This window comes from Haliotis asinina, chromosome 15 (genome assembly GCF_037392515.1).
Source record: "Haliotis asinina isolate JCU_RB_2024 chromosome 15, JCU_Hal_asi_v2, whole genome shotgun sequence".
Taxonomy (NCBI): Eukaryota; Metazoa; Mollusca; class Gastropoda; order Lepetellida; family Haliotidae; genus Haliotis; species Haliotis asinina.
The window spans coordinates 45,483,293-45,504,553 of record NC_090294.1 but is presented as its reverse complement, the minus strand read 5'-3'; the positions used below and the strand labels follow the sequence as shown (position 1 = coordinate 45,504,553).

At 39.0% G+C, this 21,261-nt stretch overlaps 1 protein-coding gene across 1 annotated transcript; it reads right to left on the bottom strand.

Moving 5' to 3' along the window:
* Positions 1-966: 966 nt before the first annotated feature.
* LOC137265894 (tetraspanin-33-like) lies at positions 967-11,850 on the bottom strand. The gene is made up of 8 exons (XM_067801357.1): positions 11,215-11,850; positions 8,898-9,086; positions 6,108-6,296; positions 4,923-5,057; positions 3,756-3,803; positions 3,156-3,272; positions 2,291-2,434; positions 967-2,138 (listed from the first exon to the last, which is right to left on the bottom strand). Exons 1-7 carry the CDS (start codon positions 11,848-11,850, stop codon positions 2,351-2,353), a joined length of 1,398 nt encoding a protein of 465 aa, XP_067657458.1. The 3' UTR covers positions 967-2,138; positions 2,291-2,350.
* Between the last annotated feature and the right edge of the window lie 9,411 nt (positions 11,851-21,261).

Sequence of the window (21,261 nt, the reverse complement as noted above, 5' to 3'; positions counted from 1 at the left end):
TAAAGCCTGTTTTCATACACTGTATCGTCCTGTCTAGTTATTATATTTTAGATTTCATGACTAGTTTTAACATCAATGTATCTGTGATAATCTAGTTGGTTTTACTGTCCTTTGTCGACGGATATTTTAGATTGATTACCTTGTTTTAATCGCTACATGGATGTAATATTGTCGATGCGATGTAAAATTTTATCTCACTCACTTATCACATTTACCCTCATCGGACAATGAAAAATTACGATCCATTGGTAGCACAAAGAATCGTTACTTCCCAGTTGATCCATACTAAAGATTGGTCTTTCTGACAAAAACTACGGGCAATGTTTAAACTCCATGCGAGGAACGCATTTCACAAACGTAATAATTACTTTTACATTTTATTTTTTACTGTTCCCTGTGTAGGAAACAAAATATAACCGAGTTATAACATTTCGATTCATATTTCTGTGACTGAAATAACATTTTAACTGTCAACGGAGTCTAAAAGCTTGGGTATTGGTTTATTCAGGGTCTCGGAACATGTTTGTCATCAGACAAGTGAAGTATCAATAACGCTGGCGTTATTCACATCATCTTTACCCAGAGGAGGTCGCACCAAAGACAAACAGCTGGATACCATAAGGCCAAAAGCTTTACATCGGCACTACTGTTATAAAAAGCATGACCGTTGATCCATTATGTGCCAGATATGAGACTATAAAAGAGGAATGAGAATACATGTTGGGCATATCATTGAGGTCACAGAGCATTTGTATAACAGCCTCTCTACAACGCTAATTATCTCATGTGTTGGCTCGCGTTTAATGGAGTGTCAGTGATAATACTTATATACGAATGGCATTTTGTATTGACTATCTCTTCAAGTTAAACAGACACTAGTCATGACCTGAAGAAATGCCACTTTAGATATGTATTTCACAGCTTACCCAAACAATGAAAATGTTTGAAAAAAAATAAAAACGTACACTTATTTCGTTTTCATTTTATTTTAAAACCAACAGTTAAGAATATGGATGTACATAACGGAATACAGCCACTAAAAGATAAGCATGTAATTAAACTGGTATTTTCACTGATTTCAATATGGAAAAAATAGAAATGGGCAAACTGAAATAATTTTGACTAAATGCACACAAGGATCGAATTCAGGGTGAAATATACAATTTATTTATTTCTAAATATCCTTCACAATCCATGAAGGAACAAATGCCTTTGATCAAAGTTTGTTATCGACCAAGCTCCTTGAAGCTCATCACCAGATCTGGCAATCGGGCGTAAAGACAAGCATTGCAATCTGGAGATCTGTCTCTCACATAGGTGTGAGGCTACATGGCGCGTCTTGAATGTACAATAAATAGAGCAGTTACCAGTCCTACAGTAAGGCTGTATCAAACACGATGCTCACATGAAAGTGTTTTGGGCACCTTGACTTCATACACACTTGCACCTTTATTGACTGGATTCCCACGAACGTCTGGTACGCCTCACGTTCACTGATTGGGTTCACATGAAAGTCTATAGGGTATGTCACTTACACTGACTGGGTTCACATGAATGTCTATAGGGTATGTCACTTTCACTGACTGGGTTCACATGAAAGTCTATAGGGTATGTCACTTTCTGGGTTCACATGAAAGTCTACAGGATATCTCACGTTCTGGGTTCACATGAAAGTCTACAGGATATCTCACGTTCTGGGTTCACATGAAAGTCTACAGGATATCTCACGTTCTGGGTTCACATCCGGCATTCGCTGATGCTGTTTACGTGAACATGTAAACGTTACTGTTTTGGGTTTAAGTTGAAGGACATGGTGGATTTTTGGATGCGTTCCTTGTGTCTGTGGCCTGTAATGTCTTATGTCCTTCGCAGGACGTAATGGCTATCGTATATAATCCATGTGGAAATCAATCAGCGATTTTTCACCTTTTACTTGATCGTACAAATAGGGTAAAATGTCGCTTGAGTGTTTTATCATTCTTCTTAACACGTTTTAGTAAACCGTCCACAGAGCCCATGGCTGAAATGGCAGAGAAGGGTTGGTTCAGTCAGGAGGCGAATGTTCTCATAAAAGAACATGTCCGTGCACCTGTTCCGGGTAGTTTCAGGTGATGAACGTCAAGAAGGAGTCATCGCACCTGCAAATGTAATTTCCAGCGTTGTAAGAATGCGTCTGATCTAGATCACAAATATATTCTTGCAATGGTATTTGTTAGAAAACAGTTATGTTTGCAAGACATCAGTCGCGTGACATTACAGCTGTCTGCCAGACTGGCCCTGATGGTAATACCTGGTTGTCACTGCGCAAGACCGGAAGTTTGCTAGAGACACTCCAAGAAACAGCTACGGCTCATGTTCTTCTTAAGAGTCGCCACCTTGCCCGGCTTCTGAGAATGTGTCGGATGAATAGTGTTGCAAATATTACACCAAGCACCTGTAGATAAGACAAATGACCTGGCAAATGTAATATATGACATTCATTTACTACTACAACTCCTCCTCCTCCTACTACTGCTGCTGCTGCTACTGCTGCTGCTACTACTACTACTGCTGCTGCTGCTGCTGATACTACCACTACTACTGCAATTACAGCTACTACTACAGTGTAAGAGAAAAGCGTTTAACAGTAGTCTAAAATGTCATAAATCACTTTATGTCCCTGCATCAAACAAAGATCAGGTGGATTAATATCGGATTTCAGGCCCAGGACTTTCGAAACGTTCATGGCCCTAAGAATTTTTAACTTTGATCGTGGCCAGTGGGTTAAGAATGGGTTAAGAAATTCGTAGGACAACTAGCATTTCTAGGGCCTGGGCGTGAGTTCAAATCCTGTACAGTAGCAATAACGAGCATGCTTATTTCCGACTACCTTTCCAGGTCCTTTGCTCTCACTTAAACATAATTCTACAAAGTAGAATATGATAGTATTGTTAACTGACATTTTATGTTGTATATAATTTCCACTGGGGCCGTTATCCTGTTTCCACATTTTTTCTACTTTCTATGACAGACAGACGGATTTAACCATGGCAAAACAGAATTCAACCAAATCAAAGAGCCAACATTGACAGTTTTTGTATTTAGTTGACTAGCCGTGCATATAAATGAAATGTTATGAATTGTCCACAAGCATCATTACACAGACTGTGACTCACTTGAGGTGTGACAAAGGCCAACAGGAGACCACCAATGTATGATTCATTGCCCCGCATCCAGTCTGCCAAGCCTCGCATGCAGCCCTTAGTGTTGATTCTGTGGAGCACTTTGCTCCTCTGAATATCAACACAAGCATCAGAGTAGGCAAACAATGCTAATGAAGAGCGCTAACATCAGATTGTGTTGAGGACAATTGTCTCCGGGGATACTGTTCAACACTGGACATCGGTATAGGGATATCACATAGCAATTTGACACACGACCATTCTATTTTAATACCAAGTAGGTTTTATTAATACATTTAGAAAGTGGTCAAATATAACATATGTTATATTTGGAAAAGCCAGTTATAGCGATTCTGTGACTTGGAATTCAACATTTGGCTTTACAACATTACGTATAAACTCTTTTTTGGCGATTTAGCAAGCCGATGGAATACTTTCAGTTATATTAAATCCGAATTTAAAAAACGTTTTCATGAGATAATAATATCAAATGATTTAATCTGACATGTATCTTATTGGTTGTGGAAAAGTTTACATGCTGATTTTATACTTAATACTTATTGCTTCATGGACCAAATATTTTGAAATATTTACCGGTTTATTTGTGGCATCGAATCCGCACATGACATTGATATAGTCTCCCTGAAAAGAACAGTTTATCATATGTTATCAAAGATGTCTCTCCGCCTGAAGATCTGAAGATCTGACACCCCCTTTCAGAGGAACTACAGACGAACACTGGGTGCCATTCTAACTGAAGAATGCGTGATTTGTAGAAAACTAAGTTTTCCAATCGATTCGGTTTGATTTCTTCAAACAAACTAATTAGGGAATGTCTATTTCAGACACATACAAGTCGATGTGTTGATGCCGTGACAATCAGGAACAACATGTTGTATACACTGTATACATTATGCAGCCGTCTTTGTTAACATTCGGAACCGCTCGTTTAAATTCCTATTAATAAACAGAAATAGCATGTAATGTTCTGAATGCTTTGATCTCTGGTTACGAGATTGTACAAATATCAATTTGACATCAATTTTAACCTGGCACTGAGGAGTTTTAACTCCACTGAGGAGTTGTTTAGTTCGCATAAGACTGCGCTGAGATGGATATTTACTAGTCTCTGAAATGAACATATTTTACAAAAATAAAAGTTTTTAAATTAAAATAATTAAATACAATAAAGAGGAACTCAATGACTTTCTTCAAGCTGTGGAAATCTGGACTTGCCACATTTCCTAGCCTAGCGTGGGCTTTGTTGAATGTATACTGAACAGCAAAGCAAACGCAAGTTCGAAAAAAATAAAATCTCACGAAAGTAGGCGTTCATGTTTTTTGTGTCTTTTATTCAAACACTTGACAAAAAGTAGAGTTCCCTTGTTATTGGTGTTCAGCATATTTGCTTCAAGGCTGCATGATGGACATAATATTATGACGCCGTGGAAAACGATGGCGTCACGCTACTTACTTTACCAGCCGTATCCCTTCAGATTCTATTTCGTTATTTTTTGTTAATGATAATGCAAAAATAACAATGACATGAAAGGATTATGAAGGTAACACTTGTATCTAGTATGTGGTGGTTATGTAAGTGGGTTATTAATTTGAATATGCCGAATGCCTTATGACAAGAAAATTCAAGGTACGCACTGCTCGATTAGGGAGAATGGCGCCTTATAACAAATACATGTAAGGTACCCACGGGTTACCATATGCAGCAGGATGCCTTATGAACAGAATATGTAAGGTACTAACGGGTTCAAATATGCAGCATGACACGGGCACGGCACATCTCTCTGCACTGGGGTTGCTTGCGGAGCAGTTGAAGTAGCGGTTGAGCTGCCAGTCCATGTAGCCGATGTTGTTGTGGCTCATGCCGCAGCACTGGAACTGAGTGAGTAGGCTCATTTAAGATGGCGTTCACGGGCGTAGCTACCCCAAAAAGAACCCGGGTTTACACAAGCTCTCATTACTATCTAAATATACAGCGGTTCACAGTAGATTATCAGCAACCTTACTAAGACCTAATCAGAACATAAACTTCAAAACAAACCGCAGGTCGGTGACCTGAGACAAGTAGAAACTCGAAAAGTCGACATCCTGAATCAGGTGCAAACCCAAAAGGTCGGCGTCGTGAGACGACCTCTATAAAGCTTTGCAAATCTTAGCGCTATGACTAAGTTAGAAAATGGGAGTTACAATCATTGTAGCACTTAGCTCCCTTTGCGCTAGTGGGCCCAGGTCGTTCCTATTGTTGTGTAACCAATGGCCATGGAAAGCGCAAACATGACAAGAAACATCTTTAGGTTGAATCTTGGATTAGAACCTAGAGTATGATTATTCTGTCAGGTGGCTGTGCAAATGAATTTCTATCCTGTTCCCAGATTTTCGGAGCTCTCTTTTCGCTTAGATAGTCCTAATAGGTGCCATACATCAACAATAACTTACGACTATCTTAGCACTAAATGACCTTCGATAATTTAGGCCCTTGGCCACATTTTACACACCGGTCGTAGGACTAAAATGATCGTAACTCCCCTACATGGATTTACGACAGCTGTAGCTCTACCATCGCTTTGTGAAACGACCCCCAGGACCTCCCCAACCCAAGTAGCTGAACACTGGGACAACCAGACAATCGTGCACGTGCTGGATTGACAGCCTACGTGGCAAACTAATAGAAACCCAAGAAATACTTCGCAGATTTTCAAAACGCAATGAAAATTGTTCTTCTGATAGAAATATACATTGCTGAAAGGTCAACGCATGGTTTTCAAAGGCGCAAATATTTATTCTCGCACTATTCAGGGAAATGAGTAATTTCACAATACAAATCACATGTTTGATATCAAAACACTTGTTAATTCATTATTTTATGCATCGTTCAGATGCTCTGATCGATGACTGCGGATTTTACAAAACAGTTGGAATAAAATGTACCTCTTTCTGTATCAGATCGATCCATTTCCGTTTCTCTTCGTCGTCATGGTAACGCTTGATGGCGTCCCTCAGAATCATCTCTGGTCCAGACAGGATGGACTCTCTGGCTTCTGGCATGGTGTAGAACACGAACACCACGATACCGATACCTACCTGGATCAACAGCACGACCACCAGACACACACGGAACTGGAACAATGAGTGAGGGAGTAGTTTTACCTCGCTTCTTGCAGACACAACCTGCCATCGCAATGTGCAAGGATGTTGGATATCTAAGTATGTCCAGTTTGAAGCCTATGGGCATGTTGTGGACAAACAGGAAAAAAACAAGGATCTACAACAACCGATCCAGACTATAAAAGGTCTCCACTCTACGAATTTAATACGCGTGGGATGAAACTATGATGAGTGTAATAGTGTGCTTGCAACTTTACACAAAAACATAAAATGTTTCGAATAACATATTACGCATATTCACGTGCTTCACCACAGACGTACATGCAATGGTGGGTAAGAAAATGAGAAAGTCGGATAATCTTCATTTCTTCAGACTTCTAATGCAGCTTGTGGCAACGTTTCTTTTAGAAGAAGCTTCAGACAATATTCAAGCTTCACAGGTTCTTCACGATGCCACAGCGAAGACCAATAAGCTCTCACGACAGAAGCAGGGTCATTGCATGGTTATCGGATGGTGAATCCATTTGATGTGTTGCTCGCCGTCTTCAGGTGTCTCCCCCTGTCCTTTACAGACTAAGGAATGGGTTCCAGGCCACTGGTAGAGCAAAGTACAGACTGAGCTCTGGGAGACCCAGAAAAAAACAAAACAAGGACAGATGTACCCCGAGCCCTTCGGAACCGACTCACAACTGCCAGTGCCCAGTTGCTGCGACCTGCATGGAAGGTCTGACACATGCACTAGGCTGTTGTGTTTGGACGTTTGAGTGAAACATGAAACACGGTGTTTCAGCATTCCTTGTTTTTCGTTGTTTTCGTGACATCGTTTCATTTCACTCAAACGCAACAACTATTGAATCAGTTGCTTCACTGCATGTTTCAACATGTCGTTTAAAGGGACCATTAAACCGACAAAAGTTGCATTTATCTTAGTGCATAAATGACCTCGCCAGGAAGTTTGTATTTGACGGTAAGAATTTAGGTGTTCTTATACTTTATTCATCGTACTATATATGACGGTAAGAATTTAGGTGTTCTTATACTTTATTCATCGTACTATATATGGCGGTAAGAATTTAGGTGTTCTTATACTTTATTCATCCTACTATATATGGCGGTAAGAATTTAGGTGTTCTTATACTTTATTCATCCTACTATATATGGCGGTAAGAATTTAGGTGTTCTTATACTTTATTCATCGTACTACATATGACGGTAAGAATTTAGGTGTTCTTATACTTTATTCATCCTACTATATATGGCGGTAAGAATTTAGGTGTTCTTATACTTTATTCATCCTACTATATATGGCGGTAAGAATTTAGGTGTTCTTATACTTTATTCATCCTACTATATATGGCGGTAAGAATTTAGGTGTTCTTATACTTTATTCATCGTACTACATATGACGGTAAGAATTTAGGTGTTCTTATACTTTATTCATCGTACTATATATGACGGTAAGAATTTAGGTGTTCTTATACTTTATTCATCCTACTATATATGGCGGTAAGAATTTAGGTGTTCTTATACTTTATTCATCCTACTATATATGGCGGTAAGAATTTAGGTGTTCTTATACTTTATTCATCCTACTATATATGGCGGTAAGAATTTAGGTGTTCTTATACTTTATTCATCGTACTACATATGACGGTAAGAATTTAGGTGTTCTTATACTTTATTCATCGTACTACATATGACGGTAAGAATTTAGGTGTTCTTATACTTTATTCATCCTACTACATATGACGGTAAGAATTTAGGTGTTCTTATACTTTATTCATCGTACTATATATGACGGTAAGAATTTAGGTGTTCTTATACTTTATTCATCGTACTACATATGACGGTAAGAATTTAGGTGTTCTTATACTTTATTCATCGTACTACATATGACGGTAAGAACTTAGGTGTTCTTATACTTTATTCATCGTACTATATATGACGGTAAGAATTTAGGTGTTCTTATACTTTATTCATCGTACTACATATGACGGTAAGAATTTAGGTGTTCTTATACTTTATTCATCGTACTACATATGACGGTAAGAATTTAGGTGTTCTTATACTTTATTCATCCTACTATATATGGCGGTAAGAATTTAGGTGTTCTTATACTTTATTCATCCTACTATATATGGCGGTAAGAATTTAGGTGTTCTTATACTTTATTCATCGTACTACATATGGCGGTAAGAATTTAAGTGTTCTTATACTTTATTCATCGTACTACATATGGCGGTAAGAATTTAGGTGTTCTTATACTTTATTCATCGTACTACATATGACGGTAAGAATTTAGGTGTTCTTATACTTTATTCATCCTACTACATATGACGGTAAGAATTTAGGTGTTCTTATACTTTATTCATCGTACTACATATGACGGTAAGAATTTAGGTGTTCTTATACTTTATTCATCGTACTACATATGACGGTAAGAATTTAGATGTTCTTATACTTTATTCATTGTACTATATATGACGCGTGAGGGAATGGATACAAATTGAATTAGTTGCAAGAATTTGTACTGACCGGTTTGTAACAATGAAAAGTAATTATGTAGGGATTCGAACCCGGTTTTCTGTACGAACCCATCTACTGTACACTTACAATTTTCAGCAGGCGTACGTTTTCCCTGAGGGCGCCCAGAAAGCCGAAGAAAGCGACGATGAAGATAGTGCAGCCCACGATGCATAGCATGATGGCGGGGTCGAGAAAGAAGTAGCCGCCCCCGGCGAATATCTGGCCCTTGGACGACAGGATCCAGTATCCGAACCCGAACAACACCACCCCGGCCACCTGTACAACGTGGTAACTCAATGTCTTGACACAAAGAAGGTCATATAAATAGTAAGGAAACAAACGTATTCACAAGACAGACAATCCAGTGATCAGTTGTAACAATGAGATATGCTTTTGTATGTGTGCCGTGTGTGTGTGTGTGTGTGTGTGTGTGTGTGTGTGTGTGTGTGCGCGTGTGTGCGTATGTGTGTAGTAAAACTGCTAGTGGTATAATAAGACAAGGGAATACAATATTCCACCTATATGACGGCAGTCTGTATATAATCGAGTCCCGACAATCCAGTGATTGACATCATGAGCATCTATCTAGACGTAATTTGGTTTCGATGTCATATGTCAGGGGAATATTTGGTATTCGACAGAAGAGACATGAAAATTGAATCTGACCATCAAATATATAACTTATGAAAACACTGTTAAGGTGAAAATAGCAGCAGCAAACCTGAAACCATGAAGTCAAAAGCACAACTATGGTATTAAATCCCTATCCATCAACCTGCCTGTTCTATTTTTAGCTCCCATTATACAGGTGTATTTATATTAGAGAGTTACAAAAAAAGAAAAGAAACAAGACAATTCATCTCGCCTTAACAAGTGGTCATTATCAGACTGCATAGACGCTGATTTCGTACAATGGACTGCACTTTTGGCAAATGTTTCTAAAAATAACGGAAAGGGTTTCTGTCGCAATACATTTTGCCCTAAATCATCACAGTTTCTAAGATAAATAAAAAATGACGTTCGTCTTATAGACGTTGAAGATTTACAGTTGAATTTTGGGTCTATTTCAGTTTGACAATTTCGATATACGCCATTATCACAACAAATGAAATTGTCGTAATGAAAATGCATAGAACTGAAATACGTGAATGTGTTCTCTGAATCTAGTTCAACTAATTGAACAGCAAGGTCAATCAGATGATAACTCATCTATTATCAGACCTCCTGTCGCTGTATTAATTACTGGCAGTCCTCATGAAATAACTATGAGGTTCTCGTTAGAGAGAGTGTGCGGGATATTAACGTCTAGTATTGATTTCTAATCTACATCAACAGAGCAAAGCAGAGGCATTAGACAACACATTATAAATGCCACCTCTCAGTATTCATGTGAATTAACAATAACACTAGGAGACAGATTGCTAAAATTTATTAGTTATGATGAGAATCCGATATGTTGAGAATGATGCCTCTGTTTGAAATGACAGCTATCCCTCTATCACAGATCTCACTATTGGATCTATGTGCGGATGCAAACACTAAGTCATATCAGTATAGGATCATTTGAATACTTGGTAGTGAGTGGCCTTGTGCATAGTGCTCAGGTCACAGGCCGGTGAAGTTAAACAATGTAGGGCGCGGACAGTACTCGGATGGCTGACCACGTTTGGCAACTTGACCCTGTATGTCTGTAGGACTTCAGTCCTGTCCCACAACATGTGGTCTCACCTTTGGCAAGTACGTTTGTTCAGAATTTCCTCTGTTCACCCAGCAGTGAATGGGTACCCGGTGGGATGTCATGTGACTATTAACCGTCTTGTGCCTCACAGACAGCTTGGGTTATCCGGGGTAATAATGCTGAGATTGTAGCGCTTTGAGTTTGAACCTCCTTGGTGTGGAATTCAGCGCATTACAAATGCCCTTATTGGTACCATAAACACATCATTAAGATAAATGTTGAACTGCAGGCACTTTACATGCCGTCGTTGGGGCCAGGGAAAGGAATTTGGTTTAGGTTAGCTGAAAGGTCTTGCAAGTCATTTTCATATATCATTTTGCGCGGAGCGACATTGCTGGAATATTCTTAAAAGCTCACAAGAACATTTTTGAAACTCCAAGTATTTCTACATATCCAGAGCAAACCTTAAAATACAGTCTTGTCGGTTTTAATCAGCTTGTCTCATACGCAAAGCTCATATTAAAACTTCAAGACTTACACAAGAACTAACTAAAGGAATCTACATCTACTTATCATATACAAAATGGATTAAATTTCCTTCCAGCTTATAAAAGCAAAGGATGTCTTTTGCAGATGAAATAAAATTAATAAAACATTATCAGATGATCAGTATGCTCAAAATTAAATATTTTACAATGCTCACATTGGTACAATTCACAAACTCACCCAGAAAAGAAAATTGAAGATAAATATAGAATACTTGAGAAATAATCCGCATAGATATTCCCTCCGGTATTTGGCAGGGGTCATTCGTCGCTCTGGAACATACAGCTCAGTGCTGGAGTTGTGCTCCTCCTCCCGTCCTGTCCCCTCCTCTCTTAGGACACTGTACTTCCCTGGAGATGCATTATCATCTCCTTTATTGCCCTGTCTAGCAGACGCGAGCACAGAAGCCCCTTCTCCACTTGGACCACAAGAGAAGCACGTTTCTTGAACGTCTTCCGGTGGTGATGAATGATCGAATTTCACGGAGTTATCTCCCCTTGGGATGTCTCCCTTTTTGTCGCAACATTGTGGTCGCTCAGTAGACTCTCTGAATTCTGCGAGCAGGTTGTCGGTTGATTCTGTACCACTGGGTTCCTGTAGGTGTGCTAACTGTCTGTGCTCTTTCGTGGCTTTTGGTCGAGGTAGTCTCCGTGGATCGTTTTGATGTTTGTCTTTGGGAGAGACCGTTAGAGCCGGCCAACAGTGGGCGCTACCGATCTTCACAACATAATCTGCCGATTGAGCCGGGACATTGCCTGTGATATGATATGCTTCTTCCTCGGAATCTATGAAAAGGATGTCTTCCTCGTCAGCCATGGGCGCTGAAATAAAATTGTTTAAAAAGTTTAGAAATTGCGTTATGCTGCTTGTATGTCTTTTGTCGGTAAGTGAAGAGGCACGGGAGGTCGAGTGGAATGGGTTCCCACAAGGTCCCCACTTACCATCTTCGATGCAATGTGCTTTATCCATCATGCCATGGAAGCTAACTGACCACAATGCATACATGTGAGTCATGTGGTATTTCTAAAGCTTGAAGCATTTCTACTTCTTCAACTTAAAACTTATTATACAATCGTGTCGGTTTTAATCAGTGAAGGTTAGGATCGCCATGGTAATAAATAGATACTCTGCATTTCTCTCCATTTATATCGGTACCGATCCATGGACTTTTTGTATAGTTTTAACCTATTGTGTTTTGCTCATTTTGTATACATTTAAGTTAAAAGTACGAAATATTTTGGCCGATGTTCCATTCTTATATGCTGCAAAAGTACAAAAATGTGCTTGCTGAAACTTGCGGCGTGAAAGCACAATCATTTGAGAAAGCTTTTACTAAAGCTATAGTTCCAACTGACCATATTTTACCGATCAGCTGATTACGACTCATTTCACAAGTCATGTTTACATGCCAGACCACTCCACTTTGATTGCCATACATCGTCAAGTGTCAACAGAGTGTCAATATCCCTGGACCACGAAATCATACCACATTACAATAACGCCCATCTCAATCAAAGGTGATATCCCAACTATCCCACAAATAACACTTCCCCATAACCTTGTCATACTGTCAATACGACTTTTTACGACCAAGAAGGTATATAAATGTATATCTCATGGGTGACTTGTATGATATTGACAAAACAATGCAAAGAGACATCAGTCAGTAAATCAACATTCTGTTGTGAGTTTGATTGGTTAATCGATATATCACGTGCAGTTGAATGCCTCTTGCTGATCCAATAATAGGTGTGAATTAAGCATTTTCATTCAGCAAGTCCTATGGGATATGAATGTTGTCCAATATGTTTGTGACCATATCTACGAATATCTGCTATCATGTTACAAAAATGCTTCATGCTCCAATTGTAATCAATGCTTTCTTGTTTCCACTGCTTTAGTTGGCATTTTGTTTTCAGTTCGTGCAAAACTTCAGCTGCAAAATATCATACGATAAATGTTCATTTAATAGTTCAATCCTCCTGCTGTATTTATTGTATTTGGTATTTCGGTGTTTGGTTTGTATCAAAAGAAAGTGCCTCCTCAGATGTGGATTCAGAGGCGAAAACTAATTGTAATATCGATATTCGCTCGTTTCGATCGCATGGTTATATTAAAACACATCAAACTCTGAGGTAGGACAAAGCCAGTTTTGCGTCATGGATATTTCCATGTAACTGACAGTGACGTCATTCAATATTGATAAAACTCGTCGCTTGGCAACAAAAGACTAAGTAACATTAAAGGCGGGCAGAATTTCAGGTTTAATAATACCATACGTGGTGTCTTTGATCAAATTGATTTTTGAAAATATAAATATAACCAGGTATGGATTACCTGTCTGATGATGCAGCGCCCAGAGGCAACTAACGTGCAGAAAAACAGTAAATACTGGAGTATAATTTCAGATAGCGGAGAAAGAAGGGGTTGGGGTTTAGAGTGGGGGTGCTCATTACCGATCATGAATGAGTGAGTGAATATCGTTTAGCGCCACACCAGCAATATTGCAACTATTGGCGCCATGATCATGAGTGAGTTGGGGAGCGTTTTGGATTTAAGAAAGGTACAAAGTCAGATAAACGAAAACACGCACACAGGCCTAATGATGACAGAGGACGACTTGCTCTTTAGAAAGATTATGTAGTTGTTATAGGTATCGTGGTTATGGTTTATTCTTTGAAGTGTTCTGTGACTACGTTAAGAGTATAAATGACATGATGTCTGTGATGTTTTTTCTTCCAAATTCCAATTCCGAAGTGCACACTTGGCAATCTGTTTCCATTGTAAGTGTACATATCACATTGTCTCATCGCGTTGTTTGACTGGATGTGAAACACATCTCACTAAACATATTGTTTGCCCCTCTTGAGTAATCTTTGTTGCCTGTTTTTATTTCATTTTGCATTTGCGATAAACTATATCTACCTTAAACACATCATTGGTTATATTAAGCTTTCAGAAATCGATATGGATATGGAAACAGGGAAAACTACATTCGCATCCTCGAACCATGCATACCACCAGTGCGTTTACTCACCCGTTTTCCATGCAGCATACACTGAGGGGTGAGTGCGTGAGTTTAGTTGTACGCCGCACTCAGCAATATTCCAGCTATATGGAGACGGTCTGTAAATAATCGAGTCTGGACCAGACAATCCAGTGACCAACAACACGAGCATCGTTCTGCACAATTGGGAACCGATGACATGTGTCAACCAAGTCAGCGAGTCTGACCACCCGATCCCGTTAGTCACCTCTTACGACAAGCATAGTCGCCTTTTATGGCAAGCATGGGTTGCTGAAGGTCTGTTCTACCCCGGGACCTTCACATACACTGAGGCTTCACAAATACAGTCTACAAATGCATACTGTTTACTGTCTTCGCGGTGAATTCTACCATGACACAGAAGAATGCTTAACTGTGATTGGTCAAAATAATATTATAATTTGCTGTATAACTACATTCGATTCCGAAATATCAATATGCCTTTTCAAACAAAAGTATGAAAACAGCTATGTATCGTGTGCCTACGCATCAATGCATAGATCTTTGTTGCTGGTAAGCCGTCAGAATTGTATGCGTTCGACATCAGGATACTATCAGAACTTTCTGTTCCATTCCCCGAATGGGTACAACGTAAGAAGCCTATGCCCATTCTGGTGCCCCCCTTCATGATATTGCTGGAATATGTCTAAAAGCGGCATACAACTATCCTCGCACTCTCAGATCCTTCTCTCCCTTGATGGTATATAATGGTGGGGGGTCGGTGGTATATACTGGTGGGGGGTCGGTGGTTTGACTGCCTGATGTCGTCAAACACATGAAAGGTACTTTTTATTGCCTTGCCTGACCTCGTTGGGGTCAGTAAAATGTTTTTAGTGGAGTATCGCGGTATCCCAGGGTACTAGCGAAGAGCAACCGTCATACCTCCGAAATCGCACAAGCAGCCACACGCACGTCTGTTGGACGTGGTGTCAAACATTTAAACACACAAACATTCCAGGTATGTATGAATCTCGGGGAGGCTTGGAAGTCCACTGAATGAAGCATTTGCTCTTCCTTTCAAGAACGGGGTTCAATTGCCTTCTTGGGACCAATATTTGAAAACTAAAACTTTTTTCTGTTCATTAATTCTCACTGGAGGCATAAGCAACACAAGTTGTTTCGGAGTGTTGCGACCTTGTGGGTGGAACTAATACTAAACCGGTCGGTCACACCTCTGCTGCTACAAGTGTAAGTTTAAATGCTATGTTGGGAAACCAGTAGACGTATAGTATGACCAGAATTATTGAGAATTTATAGATTGTATTTTTTTAAAAATTAAATGTAAATATTAGCAGAACAAAACTCCAGATTCAAATACAGGTGAACAGTTAGTATTTTGTCAAGTCACCATGGGCAGCAATGCCGGCATACTTCTGATCAAAGAAGTTAGAAAAGTCGTGGTCCATATGGTCGGACCACCTCTTTATTCATTTCAGCAATATTTGTCAAATTTGTCTTATTCACACTCTTCTTCTTAAGTCCGAAAACATTTCCTGTTGGATTTACGTCAGGGCTATAGCTTGCCCAATCTAATAATGTCATATTTTGGGTCAGAAACCAGGCCAGGCACACGACAAGCCGGTGCTCAGTGTCATATCCACTTGAAATATTCTTCAAAACAAAATAAACAGTGGACACAGGGATGCCTGTTCTACTTGAAATCACTTTAACTGATCTGATGTCCTTGTTGTAATACTCTAAAATCAACTTCTTCTCTAAATCATCCATACTGAGGATCCGTGAAAATGTGTTCAGTGTTCTGCTAGCAAGTGAACGAAGGGAGATAACTCTTCATAAACTCATGAAAAAGGATTAACGGAGTTGTCTCTCATGAATGAAACCAAGCACTTGAAGGTCAAGGTAGTTTATACTAGAAATCCGATAATTTCTGGTCATACTATACTTGTAGCTGGTCGTCAGAGAAGACCTGTCTAGCTATTCTCCAAACGTTCGTAGCCCTACGAACGTCTTAAGCCCATTCCCAATACACTGACTACGATCGAGGTTACTTCTTACGGCTACGAACGTTTCGAGAATAAGGGCCTTAGCGCTAAGATAGTCGTAAGTTAACGTTAATGCATGGCAAGTACGGATATCTTAGTGGTAAGAGAGCTTCGAAAATCTTAACCGAGGTTCGGTAACCTGACTGACTGTTTGTTCGTGCCCAAATTGTCTGGACCGCGGCATACAAGTCTGTCCAAAGGTTTGCATGGTTCACACTTAATTACAGGACGTCGTGCTGTACCTGACCACATGCTGCCCGCGTCAAAATATAGTTCATTTATTTACAGTGTACGCTCACGTTGATGACCTGGAACAGGTGAATGCACACCAACACCCAGCCATCTGGGTCATTTCCCAGGAATACGACTGCCTATCGGGTGTAACGACACCGTGCACAGATGGCGATCTGGGACTAGTGACCTACAAGCTGGCTTACATCATAGCGTCAACAAAAACGACAGCGGCTATTATTGCAAATATGTTACATTATACTGCACAAGTCACTATTCAGGCATTGCCCAGTATCGTTAAGCATTACTGTGCTGGTCAATACAGTACCGCATTTAAAATTTACGCATGAAATATAACCACTAATAGGCATCAATATCACGGTTTTATTAACATCGCGGATTAGAGATTCTGTGTAAGTTGTGTTATACAGCGTCTGTTTCCTATAACGTAGAAACAACATTGATGATAAAAGTTATCACGCGATAATATCACAACTACAAGTTATGCGTCCACATGGTGCAATCTGTTAATGTAATATTTGCTTATCCGGGAACAATATGGACGCATTTAGTCATCAAGATTGTTGCGCCATGTCAGTGTGACATTGGAGATAAGGCGCCTCATGTTATGGAATTAGGCCTGCTTCGGTATCCTTCTCATTATCATGGCTACAAGGCGACCTTTAGTATAAACAAAATATCTGATTAAAATGTGTTTCAAATCATCAATACTAATACATTATTTGAAAAAAATAGGTATACTGTTTTTGGGATTTTGTTCAGAAAGTCTTTGAATAACACTCAGTTTAGCTGATTGGTTTGTTGTTTAACGCCGAACTCTTCCAGCTATATGGCGACGGTCTGTAAATAATTGAGTCTGAACCAGACAATCGAGTGATGAATAACATGATCATCTACACAACTGTGATAAGATGACATGGGTCAACCATGTCAGCGAGCTTGAGCATCCCATCCTATTCATGGGCGGATCCAGGAATTTTCAAAAGAGGGTGAGTTTGAAACCCCTGAACAACTCCACCCCTGGATCCCCCTGTGCGATCAGTCGCTTTGAATTGCATTAGAAGAGTGTTGATAAAGGTAGGAATGTATGGATGTTAGCTTCTTTGCCATGAGTAACACGACGTCTAGGAGAATGTCCTGATTCAGTCACGTTATGAAGAAGTAAGAATATACTCCGAGACGTTGTGCTCCTTACGTTAAAGACGTTCACATCAAAACATCAAAATATTATTTTTCGTCTTATTTTAAGTAATTGAGCCCTCGGCACAATCCCAGCCGCATCAGGGGCTAATATAAAAGATAGCACAGTAAATAAGCATGATGTTACGGTTGGTACGGTTGTATTTACGAGAAAGCGTTGTGCAATTACAGGCTAAATACTGACATGTTGGCCCGAACACGCATTGTAAGAAAGGTCGAAATATGGTAATAAGTGATTAAGTCCACATTTGCTGCAGTGTGCTATAACAAGTACAAGTTATGTGTCCACATGTTGCTATTTATTGGAGTAATATTTGCTAATACACGAACATTATTGGAAAAAACAGTCATCGAGATTTTTACTCCATGTCAGACAAGGGAAATAAGGCGAATGAATCCGGATCGACGCGTTCTGTTTGATTCGCTTTGTTTCCAACATCAGGGAATATTTAGGAAATAAAAAAAAACGAGATTAGAGACAATTCGAACAAATTCTGCGATGTTTGCTAGCTTGCTTACTTGATTGTGATTTCTGAAGGACTGTTTTAGGTTGTTGAGTTATAATTCTATGCTTAGCATCACTGTACATTCTCATGTTAAATCTAGTATATTCAATATCAAGTTTTATTTCATGTTTTTCGTCATCACGGGACGATTACCGATTACCGACTGGCAAGACTATAAAATGGCGATGAAATCTGAAGTTCTGGTAAATGTATGATTGTAGTTGCAAAGGTTTTCAACTTTAACCTTTCCATAAGGTGATTAGCGTTCCTATTACCATGGCTGTCCAACAATTATCACAAAAATGTTGCAGCTCACGCCCCTACAAAAATACTGACGAATGATATGCAAATAGCACACAATGTCATTATTCTGGTGTACATTCTTTCATGGGTGAACCTTTTTGTACTGCTTTTGTACTGTTTTCAGCATTGTTGAATATTCCAACAAGAGAACACTGTGCATGGATTGCATTCGACCCTCTCATGACGAGTGAACGAGGTGTCAGAAACAGGATGTAAAAGTTGTTGGCGGGCCATGGCTTCGATTTTCAAAACCCGTCGCCATATTTTTTTCTATCATGACAATTTTCAAGTTTTAAATAATGATGATGACGACGGCGATGTTGATGATGATGATGATGATGATGATGATGATGGTGGTGGTGGTGGTGGTGGTGGTGATGATGATGATAAATAGTAATAATGATGACGAAAAAATACACGTAAACATTTCAAAGGGAATATAACCTATCATGACAGCAAGTGCAAAATAGTACAAAATGGTAACAAACACACGTCTAAGTCAAGTTCCTTCGCAAAAGCCGAGATATTTGAGAGGCAATCCGCTTTATGATTGAATAGTCCTACCATATCAATATATCGACAGGTCTCAAGTGGCACTGATTGTATTGTAAGTACATTTGTCGCAGAAACGGCATAAATTGTTGAAACCTACTGATTCTCCTTAAATTTGCTGCTAAAAGCTGTTAAGACATTCCTGTGTAATGTACTGACTGTGATTTGATTACGAAACAAAGTTAATCTTGCTGTAGAAATAATATAAATCAAGCGAAACATTCAAGTAGTGTACTCGTCGACGATTTAAGTGATATTTCTTCAGAAAATATTCAAAGTTACCTACCTTGAATGTTTGACATATTAAAGTGCACTGAATTTGCCCATATAATTCCGCGTTGGTTATTTTGAAATCACGTTAGGAAAAGCCACAAATGTCCTACTGGTGATAGACGATACTATAGCTTCCACTAAACACTGTGCTCCATTACAAGCGAACAAATATTGACAGTTCTGCGACGAACGAGATCATTCTCGTTATTGAGCGAATTCCGTTTCGTAGGAGAAATATCCAAATTATTTAAAACATCACATTGTGTTAGTAATTATCACCAACCTTCATTGATTTATCTTTCATATTAGAAAAAATAACTTCCATTAATACGTATTACATAAATAAGCGTTATAACGGTTTCAATGATAAGGGGAGGCTACTGTGCACGATCCCATGCCAACGACTACTAATATAATCCTGGCAGAGCATTGCAATCTGATGGTTATTTGCTGCAAACATTTGTAGGCGACTCTGTTATAGATTTGAGTGGACATTATCATGATTATTAAGAGAAATTGACAGAGAGATCCGACCGAAATTGATTCGGGTTGGCACGTGAAACAGTTGTGATAGGATAACCCGATAACCCAAGGGATAACTGTTGATATCTGCATGCGACATTTGGTGCCAGTGCTACAATTGATCTCGTTTAGTAACACAAATGAAAAATATTTTCTTGATGTCGCTTAATATCAAACGCCAAACATCTAAATACAAAACAAAACTTATCGCTTAGATTTTTAAAAAAGCAAACATAGAAATGTGGACAATAAACAAAGCAGCGAACGGTTTGCGGATTGACGGGTATAGTGTCTTCGGTAATCCCCAAAGTCCTTCTTTCGGATGTAATATTTTTCAAATGTTAGTGTTTGTGTGTTCTAGATGAGGATATGATTTTTTATCGAACCAGATGCAGATGATTTTTCTCTGGCTATATTGGTTTCTGAGATGAAGATAGCATTGAAAACCTAACAAATAAAATTATTCATTTACTTTATTAATAACATAATAGTCTCTTGATAAGGTGATCCTATAGGATTGTGAAAGGTGGAATCAAGACAATAGAAAACTCTATAGAAAACAAAATTTAAACCACAATGGCATGGTAATGGTGTGTTTCAGTAATATTCCATCAATATCATGGCGAGGGACCATATAGGTGGACTTAACACATTCAACAAAATTGGGAATCGAACCCGGGTCTTTGGCGTGACGAGCGAACGTGTTAACCAGGCTACCAACCAGTCCGTGTGGTATACGGGATATCATGCACGAGTCAAACCAATGCAAACTGTATTCCGTACTGAAGACGCCACAGGCCTATAGTAAATAAAACATTCATACATATATGTTCTCCCGAGTGATAATGTTTACATTTTCAGATATTATTCCGTTTCTTTCTTTGCAATGTTGCATGGAATATAAATAAGCATTAAACTGTTTGCTCATGTCAGTAACAAAATAAATTTAATGGCGTTTGGATATCTGTAAAAATGATTTGGTAAATATTTCCCTCTGATATCGGAGTACAGCGGACAAACAAGAAGGAAGTGTTACTCATCCTCGACATTATTTAAATCTTATAGTTGACATAGTCTCTCTTGTCGATTGATATTAGTATAGCATCCAGTTTCTATAAATAAATCATGAGCCGAGCATCGAAAACGTGATAATGCATCTGGGAACTTCTTTACTGTTATCTTAGAGAGGTACCACTCCAAACTAATTTCTGCTTTAAATAACTTGTAATAGAAACAATTCTTTGATAGAGTCATTGACTCAAACCATGTTTGTACATAAATATCTTTAAGTCTCTGAGTCAGTGACTACATAAAATAAGGGTAGCAGTTAACGTTTTGGTCATACAATGCGTTACCAAACACCGCTTTAAACAGCCATGTTTTGATATTCGTTACCCAATTAGTTTTTCCATTATTGTGATAAAGTATCATCACATTGTAACACGTTTGGGGGAATCTATGTGCAGGCATGTGTAACAGTTGTAACCAGTATTTGATACCCATAACTTGAGAAAATATGAACAGTGGGAATCTACCACATTCACAGTACACCACAACACTAGATGTACTT

What these genes read in the sequence shown, in the direction of transcription:
- LOC137265894 (XM_067801357.1), bottom strand. Translation starts at nt 11,850, where the DNA reads ATGGCTGACGAGGAAGACATCCTTTTCATAGATTCCGAGGAAGAAGCA. An exon ending in TCGATCTGATACAGAAAGAG is followed by an intron (nt 5,058 to 6,107) that starts GTACATTTTATT and finishes CTACTCACTCAG; the next exon opens with TTCCAGTGCTGCGGCATGAG. An exon ending in CATGCTGCATATTTGAACCC is followed by an intron (nt 3,804 to 4,922) that starts GTTAGTACCTTA and finishes TGTTCTTTTCAG; the next exon opens with GGAGACTATATCAATGTCAT.